The sequence below is a fragment of the Peromyscus californicus genome, unplaced genomic scaffold (assembly GCF_007827085.1).
Source record: "Peromyscus californicus insignis strain IS unplaced genomic scaffold, ASM782708v3 Scaffold_23__1_contigs__length_62951481, whole genome shotgun sequence".
Classification (NCBI taxonomy): Eukaryota; Metazoa; Chordata; class Mammalia; order Rodentia; family Cricetidae; genus Peromyscus; species Peromyscus californicus.
This window is the reverse complement of record NW_026294534.1, coordinates 17,454,953-17,472,373: the sequence shown is the minus strand read 5'-3', so window position 1 is coordinate 17,472,373 and position 17,421 is coordinate 17,454,953. Positions and strand designations below refer to the sequence as shown.

General features: G+C 47.6%; 1 protein-coding gene and 1 long non-coding RNA gene across 4 annotated transcripts in view; one reads left to right on the top strand and one right to left on the bottom strand.

Annotated features, from left to right (window-relative positions):
* The window catches only part of Plekha2 (pleckstrin homology domain containing A2), a 58,980-nt gene that overhangs the window by 12,917 nt on the left and 28,642 nt on the right, over window positions 1-17,421 (top strand). For both annotated transcript variants that reach the window (XM_052751859.1, XM_052751860.1), the window contains exons 2-3: window positions 596-759; window positions 15,300-15,356. In XM_052751859.1, coding sequence (XP_052607819.1) covers window positions 619-759; window positions 15,300-15,356 — 198 coding nt within the window. In that variant the 5' untranslated portion in view covers window positions 596-618. The remainder of the gene's footprint in view (window positions 1-595; window positions 760-15,299; window positions 15,357-17,421) is intronic.
* LOC128118968 (uncharacterized) lies at window positions 11,444-16,897 on the bottom strand. 2 transcript variants are annotated; one of them, XR_008221399.1, is made up of 3 exons: window positions 16,168-16,897; window positions 15,348-15,609; window positions 11,444-13,418 (listed from the first exon to the last, which is right to left on the bottom strand). It is a non-coding gene; the product is annotated as an uncharacterized LOC128118968 (long non-coding RNA). The 2 variants fall into 2 exon arrangements; XR_008221398.1 differs by having other exon boundaries at window positions 15,348-15,587.

Here is a 17,421-nt window from a genome sequence, read left to right as displayed (position 1 = left end):
TGGGTACTCTTTTATACCTAAATTCCTGGCCAAGTTTTGTTGCGGTATCTTCCTCGAGAGTGTCTCCATGTGTAAAATGAGTTGCCATCCACTTCCTGAAGTTTTGTGCAGTGTGACTGATGGCCAGGAAGGGCTTTTTGTATACCTCCAATTTAACTCACAGCCAGAAATCCTATAAGGTGTGGTACCAGGATTATTCCCACTTCACAGATGTGGAAACTGATTACTGACGACACAGGAAGAATACTGACTAAATTGAGGCTCTGGATGCACGCACACATACTGTGTGTGCATAACCAAGCTTCTATCCTCCAGGGATACAGAGTGTCTGACTATGCACAGCACACAGTAGGGCCTCAAGAACATTAGCTGAGTCAGTTCTAATGGGTTTCATTAACAGCCATCAGAAATGACAGTTCAGAGTTGGTGGAAGTTTAGTGGGGTGGACGTTTGGTGCCTATGGAGGGAAGCTGGTGGCTAGGAGCCAGCCAGCAAGTCACCGAGGTGAGCCAAACCAGGGACAGGTAAGACACATCCAGGCCCTCAGAGCCCGCTTTACCCTCCTCCTCACCCGCCTCTCCCCCGTGTTGTGCAGGGTGATGTGAGCAGAGCCCAGGAATGCCTTATGTGGATCGGCAGAACCGAATCTGTGGGTTTTTGGATATCGAGGACAATGAGAACAGTGGCAAGTTCCTTCGGAGATACTTTATCCTGGACACCCAGGCCAACTGCCTCCTCTGGTACATGGACAATCCCCAGGTGAGAAGCCAGGTGGGGAGGGCACAGGACGGCTGCCTGCCTTCTGTCCCGGCTGGGTGGAGTGCAGGGGTTGGCTTTCTTTCAAGGGCTTTGTGTCTGAAGCCGATTGAACAGAGCGAGAGACGCCCAAACACATACCTACATGCATGCCCACAAAGAGAACTCTCTCTTGAGCTGGCCACATTTCTCAGTGGTGTGTGTACACTTAGCCTGCACAAGAATTTTGATATAATCCAGAGTAGGGGGCATTAGATTGGAGGGAAGAAGAGAGAGAGAGAGAGAGAGAAGAGAGGAGCAGATCTGGGGGAGACAGTGTCTGAGCCCCAGATCTGGGTTTTTCTCACACACAGGAATTGAACACTTAGCAAAAGTCAGGCAGAGCCTCCCAGTGCCCAGATGGGACTCACTTCCTCTCATCTCCCAGGGCTGTGGCCTGGTGACTGCTCTGGCTCTTCCAGTCTGGGGCTCCTCCCCGGCAGAGAATGTGATTCCCTGAGCTAGACACCATCAGACTTCCTTGGTCTCCTGAATCAGGAAGTCACGGAGTCTTGGGTTGGCAGTAGTGACCTTCTAGGTCACCTGGTGTCTTTCTCATGCTACCAAAGAGAAAACTGAGTCCTGGACATTGCAATCTACCCTAGGTGAGGACAAGTGACCAACTTAATGTTCTGTGGAGTCAGGCACAGAGATGGGGAACCAAGGTTTTTTTTTTTTTTTTTTTTTTTTTTGAGACAGGGTTTCTCTGTGTAGTTTGGTGTCTGGCCTGGAACTCACTCTGTAGACCAGGCTGGCCTTGAACTCACAGAGATCCACCTGCCTGTGCCTCCGAGTGCTGGGATTAAAGGTGTGTGCCACCATGCCCTGCCTTTGCTGGATTTTTGCTTCACTCTGGTGGAAATGGATAGGTGGAGATGGTGCTCCTGCCCTCATTCTGAAGGTGAGGGAGGTGGTGTGGAGCAGAAGTCTGCCCCGTGTGAAATAAAAAGGCACTGGCAGAACTGGGGCTATACGCCTGTCCATCTGAGTCCCAGACCCCTGCCATTGCTGCTCACAATAAGACAGTTATCTTGGGGTGCCTTTGAGAGGAAGAAAAGCCTGTAAATGAAGTTTCTGGTTAAGGAAGAGCGTGGAAGACACAGCCTGGGAGGTTGCGGAGGGCAGAGCTTATGTGCTCACGCTGATCTACGGTGTCTGGGGTTGGATGAATGTGTACTTCCTACATAAAGGAATGAGTAAAAGACTGAAGAGGGGCAGTGAACAAGACTGTCAGAGGAAGGGAGGGGGGTCTTAATGTTGCTCTCCTGGGAGTAAGGACAGAACCCAGATCCAGTACAACCTACAGCCTGGGGCTCCCTGGGAATGTTGACCTGTTCTTGTGGAGGGCCATTGTGAGAACTGTGCTTGGGTAACTGGATATCCTTTTTTTTTTAATAGGGAAAAGGGGATGGTTAATGTGGTAGGATAATGATTTAACAGGCATTAATAAGTTTTCGGAACCCAGGTGTCTCTGATCGTCGCCTGTTGGAACCTCGCAGGACCTGGTGTTGATGAACCTGTCTCTGCCGCTGTTGCCGCTAACTATTACCATTAACCTCAGTCTGTTTACTGAGGGCTTGGGGGAGGGTGTACGTGTGCATGCGAAGCTGGATCTTTCATATTCTTCACTTCTGTCCTCTCTCTCCTTCTGATAGTTCTCTAGCTCCTGTAGATGGCGGGGAAGGTGAATTCAACAGCATCTCTGCCTCTGGGAAGCTTCAAGTTGAGGAAATAGGAATGACTTGCATGACACTCCCCAGCTATAATAACCTTAGCCATCAGGACAAGGCATCCCACGGGTCACTGCTGGCTGCCGGTACCTGGATGCCAGGGTTCTGATTGGAGGAGAAGGGGCTGTAGTTTTCCATTTCTGCTGCCTGTCAAGGAAGACAGAGCACTAGGAGGTGGAGTCTCACATGGAAAGTTCTCAGGTCTGGCAGAGATCAAGGCTGCAACCTTGGCGCCTCTGTTCAGCTGATTGGTGTCTTAAGCAAGTCCTTTCTATTCGGAAGCTTAGTGACATTACCCAACATGTGCTTACTAAACTTGTCCAGTGCGTTAGACGCCTACCTAGGTGCTGAGGCACCATGGTGAGCAAGACAGACTCTGGGCATCATAGACCCTCCCACTGCAGGTAAGGAGGTAGGTGACCACATAGAATTGGAGTAGAGAGAATTGTGAGCCATCTCTTCATGGGGGAGTTGACACTAGATTATCATCTTTTCATTTTCTTTAGAGTTTATTTTTAAGACAGTATCTTATCCTATGTAGCCTAGGCTGAACTTGAACTGACAAGCCTCTTGCTTCTGTGTCCTGAGTTTTAGGATTATGAGTATATACCATCACACCCGACTGGGGCCAGAGTGTGGAGGCTGGGTGATTTAGAGTGATTATTATTATACGTTGTTCAGACTTGAGAGCATTGGTGGGTTTTGACATGTTTTTATGTACAAAGTCTCATTTAACGGTTGTGCCACTTTGACCCAGTCAGAGTTGAAGAGGAAGGGGAGGGAGACAGCAGTCGTCATGGGGACACAGGAGGGCATGCGAGGTCACCTAGCTAAAGGGATGCTTGAGGTTAGCGTCCCCAGAAGAAGCCCTTATGTTGAGTAGCCAGGGGCCCAGACAAAGATGTGTAGATGAGTTCATTAAAGAAATGCTTCCTCGCCTAAGTGGAAAGTACTTATTGATTAGGCCCCTGAATTGTTTAATGTGTTTAAAAGTCAATATGCTGACAATGTCAAGCAAACAATAATTCTTTTGTTCTTGCAGTAATCATCGTTAGCATGAAGTTTCCCCTTTTAGCAAATTGCTGTACTCATAATAGCATACTGTCAATTGTAGACACAGAATGGAACTTGCAGTATAGCTAATCTCTCTAAAACCCAGTGATCTTCCACCTAAGCAATAGTTTTGTTTTTTGGTTTTTTTGTTTATGTTTTCAGTGCTGGGGGTTGAACTTTGATCTCATTCATAATAGGCAAGTACTCATCCACTGACCACGTTTTATTTATTTTGAGACAAGGTCTTGCTGAGTTGCCCAGGCAGGACTGAATTTGTGATTCTCTTGCCTCAGCCTCTTGAATAGAGCTGCTGGATTACAGGCATGTGCCAGTCTGTCACCATGCTTGGCAATGACTCTTGAAACATTGTCTAAATTGCCTTCAAGTTATACTAGCAGGGATGTGTGCGCATGTGTTGGTAATGCTGGAGATTAAACCCAGAACTTGGCATGTGTTGGGTAAATATTGTATCACTGAGCTACACTCTCAGATGTTGGCAATTTTACTTCTAATTGAGTGTTGGTCCCGTTCATGATCAAGAAGATGAAATTCTTAATTGGGGCTCCTCTACTCTGTAGTGATCTCTGAATGATGACCTAGTTTCAGTTGCTCAGCCACACTCATGTTCAGCACTGCCAGTGTCCACCCACATGGCTAAATGCAAGACTAAATTATACAGCCATGAATAAGAGTAAACCAAAGCATGGCAATGATATGACATTTGATGATGGTTCTTGGTAGGATAACGCAGTAGAGTGTTTTTTTTTTCTCCTTGCCCAAAAACATTATTTTGGTATACTTCTTCTACACAGGCCATCATGTGAATTATGGATCATCATGATATCCCCAAAGACTGCATGTCTCCTAGTAAATCTGGGACCCCAGTAATAGACCTTTGCTCTGTTTAAACCAACCAACCAACCAACCAACCAACCAACCAACAAACCAACAAACCAGCAAACCAGACTATCAGCAGGTCTTTTTACTGGCCAGGCAAAGAGCATGAACAATGTTTACAACAAGATGGATATTGGGTTCATTTTAGTGGAAAGAATACAGCATGAGGGGAGAGTCTACTAATATGTACCTTATAATGTTATGATGTACAACTGTATTGTTGCCCTAAAGGCTGAGTGAAAACAATGTTTTAAGAGTTGTGTTTTTGTATCAGAAACCTCCTTTGGAAATGTTTGGGGTCTCTCGGTACTTTAAAAGCTTCCACATTGTCAGCCTGTCTAAATGCTAAGACCCAGGAAATAACTTCATTGAAAATTGGGCAACACAAACACCTGGTGCAAATTTAGTGTGGAAAAGTGGAGCTGGTGACATCTGTGTCCTGCCCCTGTCCTCTGGCTACAGCCCCTCCGCAGGCAGCAACCTGACAGGCCTCTTCAGTGTCTGCCCACAGAGCCCCCACAAGGAGAGGCATCTTGGAACCTTCAACTCTTTTGCAATTGGTTTGGGAAAGTCTTTTCTTTTTCATATTCTTACATTTTTGTCTTTTAAATTTTTGTTGTGGTTTTTGTTGTTGTTGTTGTTTTAAAGATAGACTGTCTGCGGTTGATATACTAACTATACATGTGTCTTAGTTCTCTCCTATTGCTGTGACAAAAAAAACCACCATGATTAATGCAACTTACAGAAGAAAACACTTACTGGGTCTCAGGGTTCCAGAGGGCTAGAGTTTATGACCATTATGGCCAGGAGTATGAAGTATGGTGGCAGGCAGATGAAATGGTGTTGGAGGAATCCCTGAATGCTTAAAAATTGAGCCAACATCCATGAGGCGGGGGTGGGGGTGGGGGGAGGGAGAGAGTGTGTACTGGGGTGGGGGTGGGCTTTCGAAACCTCAAAGTCCACCCCTAGTGATACTCCTTCTCCAATAAGGCCACGCCTCCTAATCCTTCCCAAAGGGTTCCACCAGCGGGGACCAAGCATTCAAACCCATGAGCCTATGGGGGCCATTCCCATTGAAGCTATCACATTCTACCTACTGGCCATCATGGGCTTGTGGCCACATCATATGCAAAATGCTTTTAGTTCAATTTCAGAAGTCCCTATAACCTGTCAGTCTCAAGAATGTTTAAAGTCCCAAGTCTCTTGTGAGACTCAAGGCAGCCCCTTATTTGTAACCCCCTTTAAAACCAAAAAGCAAATTACTTCTAACACACCAAGGTACAGAATATGCATTACCATTCCAAAATGGGGAGACTTGGGCACAGTGAGGAAATAGTGGACCAAAACAAGATAAAAAAAAAAACCCCAGCAGTGCCAACTCTAAATCTTACAGTTCCGTGGCTAATGTCAAGGGGCTTGGATGGCTCCCCGCTTCCAGCTTTGGTTGATCACCACACCCTTCTCTCCCCTGGGCTGGGTCCACTCCTGTCTGTACGTCTCCCTGGCAGACACCCTACAGCTCTGGCACCTCCAACAACTTGAGGTCTCCAATGCCATCCAGGCTTCACTCTCTCAGCCGCGGCTGGTGTGGTACGTGGTGGGAACTGAGGCGGGACAGGCTTACAGGATGCGTGAGGGAAGAGAAGGGTAGGCTTGGTGGCTGACTGCAGGGGTGAAGCAGAATCATCAGGAGTTCAGAACTTGCTTTGGCATCACTGACCATTAACAATATTCACGTGTGGGCCTCTTAATATTCTGAGTCGATAAAAATCACATTCCTTTGTGGCTCTGGGAGCTTGAACCCAGTGCCTTGTGCATATTAGGTAGCTACTCTACCCTGAATTTCCTCTCTAGCTTGCTAGAAAGTTATATTTATAAGCCAAAAATTTTAATGGGGTGAGTTATAAGTCTATATAGCTTAGGAGCCATCGGAGGCATTTAAACACTTCTATATTACCTGTGTGTGCACATGACAGTACACATGTCACTGTGTACATGTGGGGGTCAGAAGGCAATTTGTGGGAGTTGGTTCTTTCTTTCCCCCATGTGGGTTCAAGGAATAGAACTCAGGTTGTCAAACTTAGCCCCAAACCAAACTCTATGTGCTTAGCCCCAAACCAAGTGTGTGCTCATGCTTTGTCTAAATTTCAAATTCATCATAGTACTTAGTGTTATACATCCCCACACATGGTTCAGATTGATAACCAAGGGATTATAGATAAGTGATGATGAACCTAGGGAGGTAGGAGTATTGTTCTCTACAAAAGAGGAGCCATGATGATGTAGATGAATGTGCTGTTTATATCAGACACATTTAAGAAAAGAAATGTGATAACAAAGACTAGGTGAAGCCAAGTGATGGTGGCTCACGCCTTTAATCCCAGCACTCAGGAGGCAGAGGCAGGAGGATCTCTGTGAACTCAAGGCTGGTCTACAGGGTGAGTTCCAGGATGACTAGGCCTATACAGAGAAACCCTGTCTCAGAAACAAACAAAAGAGCATGTTAAGAAGACAATTGTGAGAAGTAGACTGAGTCTCCTGACACTGACGTGAGCATTGTTCAGCCCGTTACTCGGCTCCGAGCAAGTGCCTGTCGGCCTGACTGTGCGTTCTCTTCTGTTAAATGAAAACAAAACAAGAAACAAAAATAAAAAACATTGTTATGTAGTATCTTCAAGGATGGCTTGAGGCTTCTGTAATGTTTGGGGGCCTGGAAAGTAGGAGGTGCTTAATAAGTGTTAACTGGGAGCAGCACATGACCTGCCAGCTGTCTTGTGGATGTCTAGTGTTTGCTTTAGGACTTTATTTCTTTGGACTTGTGAGATGCTTTGGTGTGTCAGGTAGATATAAGGCAGTAGAGCCATCTCTGTTAGGAGATGGTGGGGGCAAAACACACTCAAGCACTCCTGTGTTGCATCTTGCTAATCCTTAAATAATAGATAAAAGTGACCAAAAGTCACAATAGAATAATACCGTGTTGCTTCAGCTCGACATTTAAATGGTGGACATCATAGTTATTTTCTCTTTGTTTAAAGTCAAGCTTTTTTTTTTTCCCCAGGGATAATTTATATACCTAGCTGTATTTTAAAAAACAATAAATCTTGTGTATTTATAATAAAACGTTTCCTATCTAGTTGACTGGAGAGAGGATGTGGAGCCACTGATCCAGATGGGGAAGCTGGGAGGGGAGCCGATGAGAAGGTGGAGGCCAACTTGGAGGAAGCTGGGTTGAAGAAAGGGATGAAGGAGCTTAAGAACCATTCAGGTTCCTGACAGCCTCAGATCCACCTGTCTCTAGGCTTCTATGAAGATGAGGTTGGAAGGGCGATGCAAGGAATATGGAGGTCATGTGACTACACCCTAGAGCCTCATCCTGTCTAAGAAGGAGCATAGTCAGCCGGGACTAGAGACCCAGCGCCAGAGTGTTCAACCAGTACTGTATCTTATAACACGAACTGCTCACACAGGGCAAGGTTAAAATACACATTGGGCACCAGAGAATGGGGAAAGCAGCCATGGGCACATTGTGGGCCAACACGTTTTTAATAGGAAGTAAATCTACTGGGTGGAAGTCAAGAACTGCCCAGGGTAGCTGGTGCCCGGGAGAGCTCATTTCTAGTTAGCTGCTCTCTCATGCCAGACAGGCTGTGGAATGCAGGTCTGGGCAGCTTGCTCTCTTGCCATCTTGCCCCAGGTGCATCTCTGTGAGCCTGGATGGTCTTGGCTTTGGTGTTGAAAGCTGGTTTAGCTCACACCCTAGGCATGAGATTGCTCCCTGGGTTCTCCTATAGTCTTTTTTTCTACTGGCAGCCAGCAGCAGTTACTGATGCCTACTGGGCTCCTTGCTGGTGCCTGGGCACCCTTCCTTCTCCCTTCCCACACCTCAACCTCTGGTCTTGTGGAGCTTGGCACCCAAGAGCCAGTTAGACTAGTTCCTGCCTAGCCCCAGCTTGGGCAACTAACTATGGCCTTGCTCAGTCTAACCTTGCTTCTCCTCCTCTCCTATTTACCTTTCACTGATAATCAACTGGTAGATATTGTTTCAGGGGAAGTGGCCTGGCAGGGAGGAAAGTGTCATGGAGGAGCTGGGAATCCAGAAGGGCTGAGTTTGAATTCTGGCCTGACTTGCTATCTGTATGAGCTCGGGCCAGGGGCCTCACCCGCTGGCCCCTGGACTTCTGTATCTGTGAAATGAGATCGTGGAGACTTAGCAGCATGTAGATACAGTAGTGTCTCTTCCTTGTTTCCCGTGCTGTGCTCTCCAGAGTGGCAGGTTGTGGCTGGGGTGACGAGCTCTGTTTTCCCTGGGCTCCCTGCAGAAGCCACGCGGAGGGTCGTGGTAGGCAAAGAGGTATCAGTGGCGCTTGCAGAGCTGACATTCCTGTGGATGTATGAATCCTTCGTTGGATCTGGCTGTTTTCTATGCTCTTTGTTACTCTTGCTAGGAGATGGGAAATGGAGTCAAGTTTGTCCTTTGGCGTGAGGTGCTGCTGTTTCTACAGGCTGGCCAAAGGTGGAGGTACCCACTTTGTGAGCAGCAGTTCAGCTCCTATCTTGGTCCTGGAAGAGACCATGTCTTACTTCAGTCTTTTGAAGTCCTTGCTGGCTGAAGAGATCTTGAACAAAACACAAGGTGTTTTCAGGGTCTTCTTAAGGTCCCCTGTTAGTTCACAGGAACCTGCCCTGTGTCCTACACAATTCCAGAAAATTCACAAGTCTAAGGCCACTTTGGACTTACCAGCCTCACATAGGGTGACTGCCAGCTACTTGGTGAAGTTCTGTGGTTTCCTTTGCTCACCCACCCCTCTTCCCATCCTTTCCCCTGAGGACTGCTGGCGCTGTGGTCCTCTCCAAGGGCTGCTGGCCAGGTGTGGCCTTGCATTTCCCCAGGGCCTACTCAGCCCCAGCCGATGGTTTTCCCAGCCCAGTGACACAGGGGATTCCCAAGGAGCACCGAGAACACACAGGTGTCTGGAGCCTCTTCCAGATCTCTCAAACGTGTGGGAAGCAACCATGGTATTTGTTGGCTTAAGAATGGCCCCGTTAGGCCTAGATGTTTCAGTGGGTAATGGCATTTGCCACCAATCCTGAACACTTGAGTTTGGTAGAATGAGAAAACCAACTCCTGCAACTCCCACAAGATGTTCTCTGACCATAATACATACAATATGACACGTATACACATAGACAGACAGACGGATGGACAGATAGACAGGCAGACAGACAAAATGTAATTTAAAAAAAATCACCCCCTAATAAATCAGCTTGGGCGATACAGTGAGACCTTATGAAAGAGAGAGAGAAAGGCCTCATTCTATAGCATATTAGGGAAACTATGGAAACTAGTTGTTTATTTCAAAATAGCTGGTGGAGAGAATTTTGAATGTTTGCATCACGGGGAATTGAAAAATGTCCAAAAGGACAGACATACCAATGTCTTAGTTACTTTTCAGATACTGTGACAAAACATCATGACCAAGGCAACTAAGAAAAGCAAGCATTGAATTGGACTTCCAGTTTTAGAGGGGTAGAGTCCCTGATGGAGGATCGAAGGCATGGAGGCAGGAACAGCTGAGAGCTCACATCTTGATCCAAGCGTAGGAGGCACAGAGAGACCCGCTGAGAATAGTATGGGCTTTTGAAACGTCACAGCCCACCACCAGTGACACACCTCCTCTAACAAGGCCACACCCAATCTTCCCCAGATAGTTGTACCGACTGGGAACCAAGTATTCAAGCATAAGAGTCTATGGCAGCCGTTCTCATTCATACTTCCGCAGACACACACCTTGGTCTGATCATGATCATTGTGTGCATGTGTTGAATTGTCATGCTGTATCCCCAGATAGAAGGTTATTATGTATCAGTTCAAAAACCTCCCAAGGTGATTTCACAAGTATAAGTCCCCCATTTAAAAGTAGGGGAGTGGCTATTTATCTCGGGGTTAAATTATGTGCCAGGCACTCATGAAGAATCTAGGTCCACTCTCTAGGACTGAAATAATAAGTAAATAAAGTGCATTTTACAAACCTTCCTGGGGTGGGGGGCACATCTGTTCAGAGGTGATGATGGCGTCCTGCCTCTGCCTCACCTCCTGTGTGCTGGGGCTACAGACACCCAGCATCCCAAGATGCCTTCATCTTGCTGTTCCCAGTCATGTCCTCGGTAAGCTTAGAGTGTGGTTAGTGTACTAAGACTAGACTTGTGGGAAAATAGCAACGCAGCTAGGTTTCGTCCCCTTGGTCAGCTGCTCTTAAACTTGGGTCCATTTAGCGATCAACGGGAGTGTTTTAAAATGTGTGCCTTCTAACCCATCCCACTTGATTTAGACTCAGCATTTTGAGGGGGAAGCCCGAGCCAGAACTTTTCTCGAGTGGGTTCTCCAGGGGTCTGAGTCTGCACCAAAGTCCAGGTTCCATCTGTGGGTTGAGAGACAGGAGCCAGTGGCTGGCTGGAGTCAGTGAAGGCGTCAGGAGGGTCCTGAATTTAACCTTCCTCTCCAGGACACAACACTGGGGTTCTGCCCCTGCACTCTGGCACCTGATGCTTTCTGGGCTTCTTGCCCTGGCACCTGGCTGCTCAGGCCTTTTTGTACAACCTCGCTAGATCAGGACGTGTCTGCTTGGGACTGTCTGGGTGCCACCATGACAATGAGTTGTTGCCATTAAGCTTCTAGATCCAGTTAATTGGAGTGGACGCTGAGTCTCACTTTGGATCTGAAGCCTCAGGAATCCTAGGGATGTTCCCCCATCCCCCTTGGGTGGGTAGGAGGTGGTGGGCAAACGGCTTTTCAGACATTCGTCATGTTTTCCTGGCTTTTGGGGATGGAGAGAGTGTTTATCTGCCTCGGAGCAGAAAGGGTGGAGTATACATGAGTATCCCCCACCCTCATCCCCTGGGTAACTCGGCAGCACATCTCTGTGACTGGGAGGAGGCATCGGAGACCAGAGCAGAGGGCTGACGTCCTCGAAATCTGATCTCTCCCTGTCATTACATGTGGCTTAGAGTCCAAATTGTTCCCCCATCCCACTTCACTCATGATTCAGGATGGGGCTCCAGAGGCTTCGGGATGTGGTTTGGGGTGAGGAGAGCAGTTATTTAAGAGTAGCCCCAGATCCTGGTGTTTGCGTCTTATAATTAGCCTGGTTGAGGGGCCATGGCCTCTCTGGGCTGTGGTCACCCTATTTTCATGTAATTCTCCTGGCACAGTTTATCATCTAGATTTTATAGGGAAAGTCTTCTCTGCAGTCAGAGTGTGTTAATACTACAGTTAGAATGTGGTGGCTTCTAGGAGACCTGAAAGCCCTCGTATCCTTGGAGCTCTTGGCCACAGTGAGGCTGTGGAGACACAGGCTTCCCCCTGCCACCCAGAAGAGTTGAGTCTTTGCCTAGAGTGGTTCAGGGCCCCTTAGGCCATCTCTCCTTAGTCTTGGACAGTGATGGCCCCGTTTGGATTTTGATTTGGGAACGTCAGAGCCTGTCTTTCTTAACACAATCGAGATTTCCTTTAAACAGATTTAGAAGTCATTATAAAGTTTAACAATGCATAAATAAAATGAATGCTAATCTGAGTACTCCCGGGTGGCTTTTATTTAGTTAGTTTTTACAGAACTTGGGGTGATACCCAAGGCCTCATACATGCTTGGAAAATGCTCTACCACTAAGCTATACTCTTATTCCCTCAAAGGCATTTTTCAGACATAATGTTTCATGTGGAAAAGGTGGTAATTGAGTCTTTTTTTTTTAAAGGTCTTTTCACAGAGATTCAGAGTTCTCTTAAATGACTGTGTTATCTGTATCCATTTTCTTTTTCTTTCTTGTGTTTGTTTGTTTGTTTTTGTTTTTCTAGATAGGGTTTCTTTGTGTAGCCTTGGATGTCCTACAACTAGCTCTGTAGCCCAGGCTGACCTCAAACTCACAGAGACCCTCCTGCCTCCGCCTCCTAAGTGCCAGGATTAAAGGCATGTGCCACCACCGCCTGGCCCCTATCCATTTTCTTATAAACAGAAAATTTAAGACATTCAATTTACTTCAGAGATATGTTATTTTAGACAATGGGCTAGAAGGTTCTTCCCATATCTAAGATATTTCTATTTTTAATTTTTTTAATTAAAAGCTTTATTATTTTATATTATGTATATGGTGTTTTTTCTGCACATATATCTGTGCACCATGTGTATTTGGTGCCTGTGAAGTCATAAGAGGACATCAGATCCCCTGGAAGTGGCGTTATAGGCAGTTGAGAGCCACCTTGTAGTGTAGGTGTCAGGAACTGAACGGGGTCCTCAGCAAGAGCAGCAGGTGCTCTTAACCCCTGAGCCATCTCTCCAGCCACGGCATTTCTTAAGGCAGTCTTCTGGAATGGTAGACCATTTCACGGTTAATGCTGAAGTAAATTTTCTAACTCTTCTTATCCAGGACTTTGTGCCTTTCATTGCTTTGAGATAGCCCCATTTAGTGAGGGCGTCCGTTGTTTTCCTGGAGCAGAATGGTGTTCATTTGGAGCTGCAGGCTCAGGTTATGTGAGTGGGTTCTCAGCGGACTCTCAGGATATGGGGGTGGGTTCTCAGACAGACTCGGGTGATAAGGGAATGGGTTTTCAGTCGTATCTATTGGGAACTTCATTGGTCTGGTTTCTAATATTGGTCACTACCTCATATCACCTCTCGCAACAGAAATCAGGAAGCCAGGAAGGGTCCTGTCACGGTAGAATGTTGTTGACTCAGTATTTGGAGCTCCCTGCTGGGTTTTGTTGTTGTTTTTTAGTTTGTTTCTGTGTTGCGTTTTGCAGTTCTGGGCTGGAACCCAGAACATTGTCCGTGCTCGGCCAGCATTCCCATGACACTGCACCCTTCACCATCCTTGCTGCGTTAGTAGGCTGTTTTCTTCGTGGTTTTGATTTTTGTGTTCAGACATGGGTTTCATATGGCATGTATTATAGTCCTGTAAAATAAGTTCACGGGCATGTTAAAGACATCTGTATCATATGAGTTTGTATCCTGCGCGTTCTGAAATGAATGTTGAAATGACACTGATAAGACAAAGCAAGCTGAATAAGAGCAATCACGCAGAAAAGATGTCATAGGTCACACTTGCAGAGCATCCCCGTGTGCCAGGGAAATTCCACACTGAAGCACTCCCCTGCGTTAACTCCACCTCATCGCTATATTCTGAGGGTGGGGCTACAGGTGGAACATCCCTCACCTAAAACTTCGAAAATCTGAAATGATCCCAGATCTGCAACTTTCTGAATGCTGATGTGATAGCAAGTAGAAAATTCCACACCTCACCTCATGTGGTATGTTGCCGTCAGAACACAAGGGACCTAAAATCATTGTCTAAAATCACAGTCCCCAGGAAATCTGTACAATGGATATATGAAGCACAAATGGAATTTTGTGTTTAGACTCGGGTCCAGTCCTCAGGACTTCTCATTTTTTTTTTTTAATTTTGCAATACAATTCAGTTCTACATATCAGCCACGGATTCCCTTGTTCTCCCCCCTCCCGTCCCCCTCACCTTCCCCCCAGCCTCCCCCCCCCCATTCCCATCTCCTCCAGGGCAAAGCCTTCCCCACAGACTGAGATCAACCTGGTAGACTCAGTCCAGGCAGGTCCAGTCCCCTCCTCCCAGGCTGAGCCAAGCCATCCTGCACAGGCCCCAGGTTTCAAACAGCCAACTCATGCACTGAGCACAGGACCCGGTCCCACTGCCTGGATGCCTCCCAAACAGATCAAGCCAATCAACTGTCTCACCCATTCAGAGGGCCTGATCCAGTGGGGACCCCTCAGCCATTGGTTCATAGTTCATGTGTTTCCATTCATTTGGCTATTTGTCCCTGTGCTTTATCCAACCTTGGTCTCATCAATTCTCGCTCATATAAACCCTCCTCATTCTCACTAATTTTTTTGTTTTTTTTAAGTGCTTGGTTGTGGTGACACATGCTTGTAATGTCATCCCCCAGGAAGTGATGGCAGGAGGGCCACAGTATCCCTCCACTAACTCTCACCCCACCAAAAAGGAAAATTAGGGAAAAAAACCCTGAAATCTCCGAGCATTTTGGTTTGGATAAAAGCAACTCAGATTGCCTCTGGGTTTTTTTGTTTCGTTTTTTTTTTTGTTTTTTGTTTTGTTTTGTTTTTATATCCAAATTGACCTATTTTTAATTTAATGTTCAAAAAATTCATCTATTTATTTTACATCCTGGTCTCAGCCTCCCCCCATCCTCCCCTCTCAGTCTGTCCCCCTATTTCCCCCCCTCCCACCCCCATTCCCTCCTCTTCCATCTCCATCCAGGAAAGGGCAGGTCTCCCATGAGTATCAACAAAAAATGGCATATCAAGTTGCAGTAAGACTAAGAACCTCCCCGTGAATTAAGGACGGGCCAGGGGACCCAGTATGAGAAGTGGGGTCCCAAAAGCCAGTAAAAGAGTTGGAGACGGCCCCTGTTCCCTCTGTTGTGAGTTCCACAAGAGATTGCCTCTGTTTTTACAGCAGGGGAAACTGAGGGCTAGTTAAAAATCTTCACAGTCGCCTGGCGAAGCACACACACACACACACACACACACACACACACACACACACACACACACACACGGCTAACCATTGTCCTAGACTAACTGGCCATAAGAGCGGAGGGGATGCTGTTAATACTACTGTTTCCCCCCAGGAGACCTGTTATCCAGGGTTATGGCCAGTGCTTTGTAGGTGAGGACAGTGACTTTCCTGAGGCTTCAGTGGTACAGACTGAACTGGAACGCTGGTCTGTCTCTTACTGCTGCTTTGGGGGCCCTCGCATCTTAAGAAAACACCTTTGTCTTTCAGAACCTGGCCGTTGGGGCAGGAGCTGTCGGATCTCTGCAGCTGACTTACATCTCGAAGGTAATGTTGGTTTGGCGTGCTGGGGAGCCACTTTCTTGAAGTAGGTTTGCTGTCTAAGCAAGAGGGGAGTTCCGCATCCTGGAGGTGTAAGCCTTTGGGGGTGTTCACAGCTGTTACCACGTTTTGCTTTCCCAGGCACCTCCTGTGGAAGGTCTGCTGTCTGGTGGTGGTGGTTGGCAGTGGGGAGGGTGACCCACTCTTTGGATGTGCCCGTTAGTCATCGCTCCAGACCTATAGGAATATTTGAGATAATCTATAAAGAGAAAAGTTTACTTTGAGTCACTGTGTTCAAGGTCTTAGTCATGATTGTGGGGTTCATACATTATGACAGAGCGGGTGGGCCCAGCTTCTTACCTCATGGCTAGGAAGCAAATTATAGAAGGACTGGGTACCTATAATCTCTCCCGAGGGTTCCCCTGATCACTTAAGGACCTCCCATGTGTTTCCACTCCTAAAAGTTCCAGATGTTACCACTGGCCTTTGGAAGGCATTTCACATCCAAAATAAAGCATGATGTAGGATGTGACCTTCTTTGTAACTGGGACAAAAGGAACACAGGGACAATGACCCTGATCCAGTAAAAGATTCTTTTATACTTCCCTCAAAGTATACAGTTACTGAGCAGTGGATTGGAAATGGCCCAGGCCCCTGGAATTTTACCAGTTCTCCAGACAGAATGCTTATGGAGGGAGGATGGAGACCCACCACCACCACACCACCACCACCACCACCACCACCACCACCACCACCACCACCACCACCACCACCACGGCCCTAAGACGTGCCAGGACCACATTCAGCATCTGAGTACCTTCTAGAGAGCATGGCAGGCAGCTGGCAGTCTGTGGCCTCATCCAGCATGCAAACAGGGGCAAGAGCAACTCCTGTTCTCCTGAGACCGGGGCTAGGGCCAGTCGGTGATGCCCACAAATAACTGCTGAATTCAGCGGCTTTGAGCGGCCCCTCCCTGGGGCAGCTACTGCTGCTGACCCATGATGCAGCCCTGATTTAAAAAAGAAAAAAAAAAAAAGCCAGAGGATTTAGATTCTCTTCTGAGAGCAGGAGGAGGGAGCCAGGTGGCACCCAGCCAGCTCCAGCGGAAGTGTCCCTGTCCCCCACTCCAGTTCTCCTAGGGGTTGCTGTTTTCTTCCCTGGCCTCTCCCACCCTAGGGACTTTGAGGGCCTAGGGGCTAGGGGCTGAGCTAAGGCGCTACCAGCTCCATCTGGTAGCAGATTGAAGGAGATCTGTGAGATGCTCCCACGGGGATGGGGTGGTGAGGGACGCTTCAAAGAGATGGGTCAAGAGATGCCCCGAGAGGAGCGGCCATCTATGGCTGGACCCGCCAGGCTCATCCCGTGCCTGCCAGCTGCAGATCCATCTCAGGGAGGCAGAAGACGCTGGGCAGTGGCTGAGCCCATTAGAGAGGAGATAATGGCCTCAGGGGAAGAGCAGTGGTTAAAAGTGCAGCTTTGCTAGCACAGCTGCAGGCAATTTGTGCATGCCTTTTGATAAGAAATGGGGCAGCCTCCCTAGGCCAGGGCCGCCCGCCCGCCTGGCCCTCCCTCCCCCTCCCCCCTCCTCCCTCCCCCGGGGGCCCTCCCTTTTCATCTGCTGTGAGCGCATGAGGTCATTTCTCCAGAACGGGAATTGAGAGAGGGGAAGCAGAGAACCCTGTCAAAAATGAAAACTGAAACCATCTCCCCTGTGTGAGGGTTTGGGAAGTTGTTTTTTTTTTTTTTTTTTTTTTTTTGGCCAGGGAAGAGTGAATACAATCTCCTGCTGAATCATGATTTATAAATGCAGCCCAGATGAGGCTTTCAGTGTTCTTTGCCTCGTTTAGAAGGGATGACCTGACTTTTCGCCCTTCCTGGGACAGGCAAGCCTGCACGGGTCTTTGAAAAACCCACAGGGGCCTCAGCTCCAGCTAGCCCGCTGCCCAGAACACATCCCCAGGGCCTGGGGTGGCTGGTTTCCTGAGTCCTCAGCTTTTTTGTTAGCCTTTGGTCACTCCCAGGGTCGAGTGTTTGCACAGTGTCAGATGTGCTGGCTTGCTTTGTCCCCGAT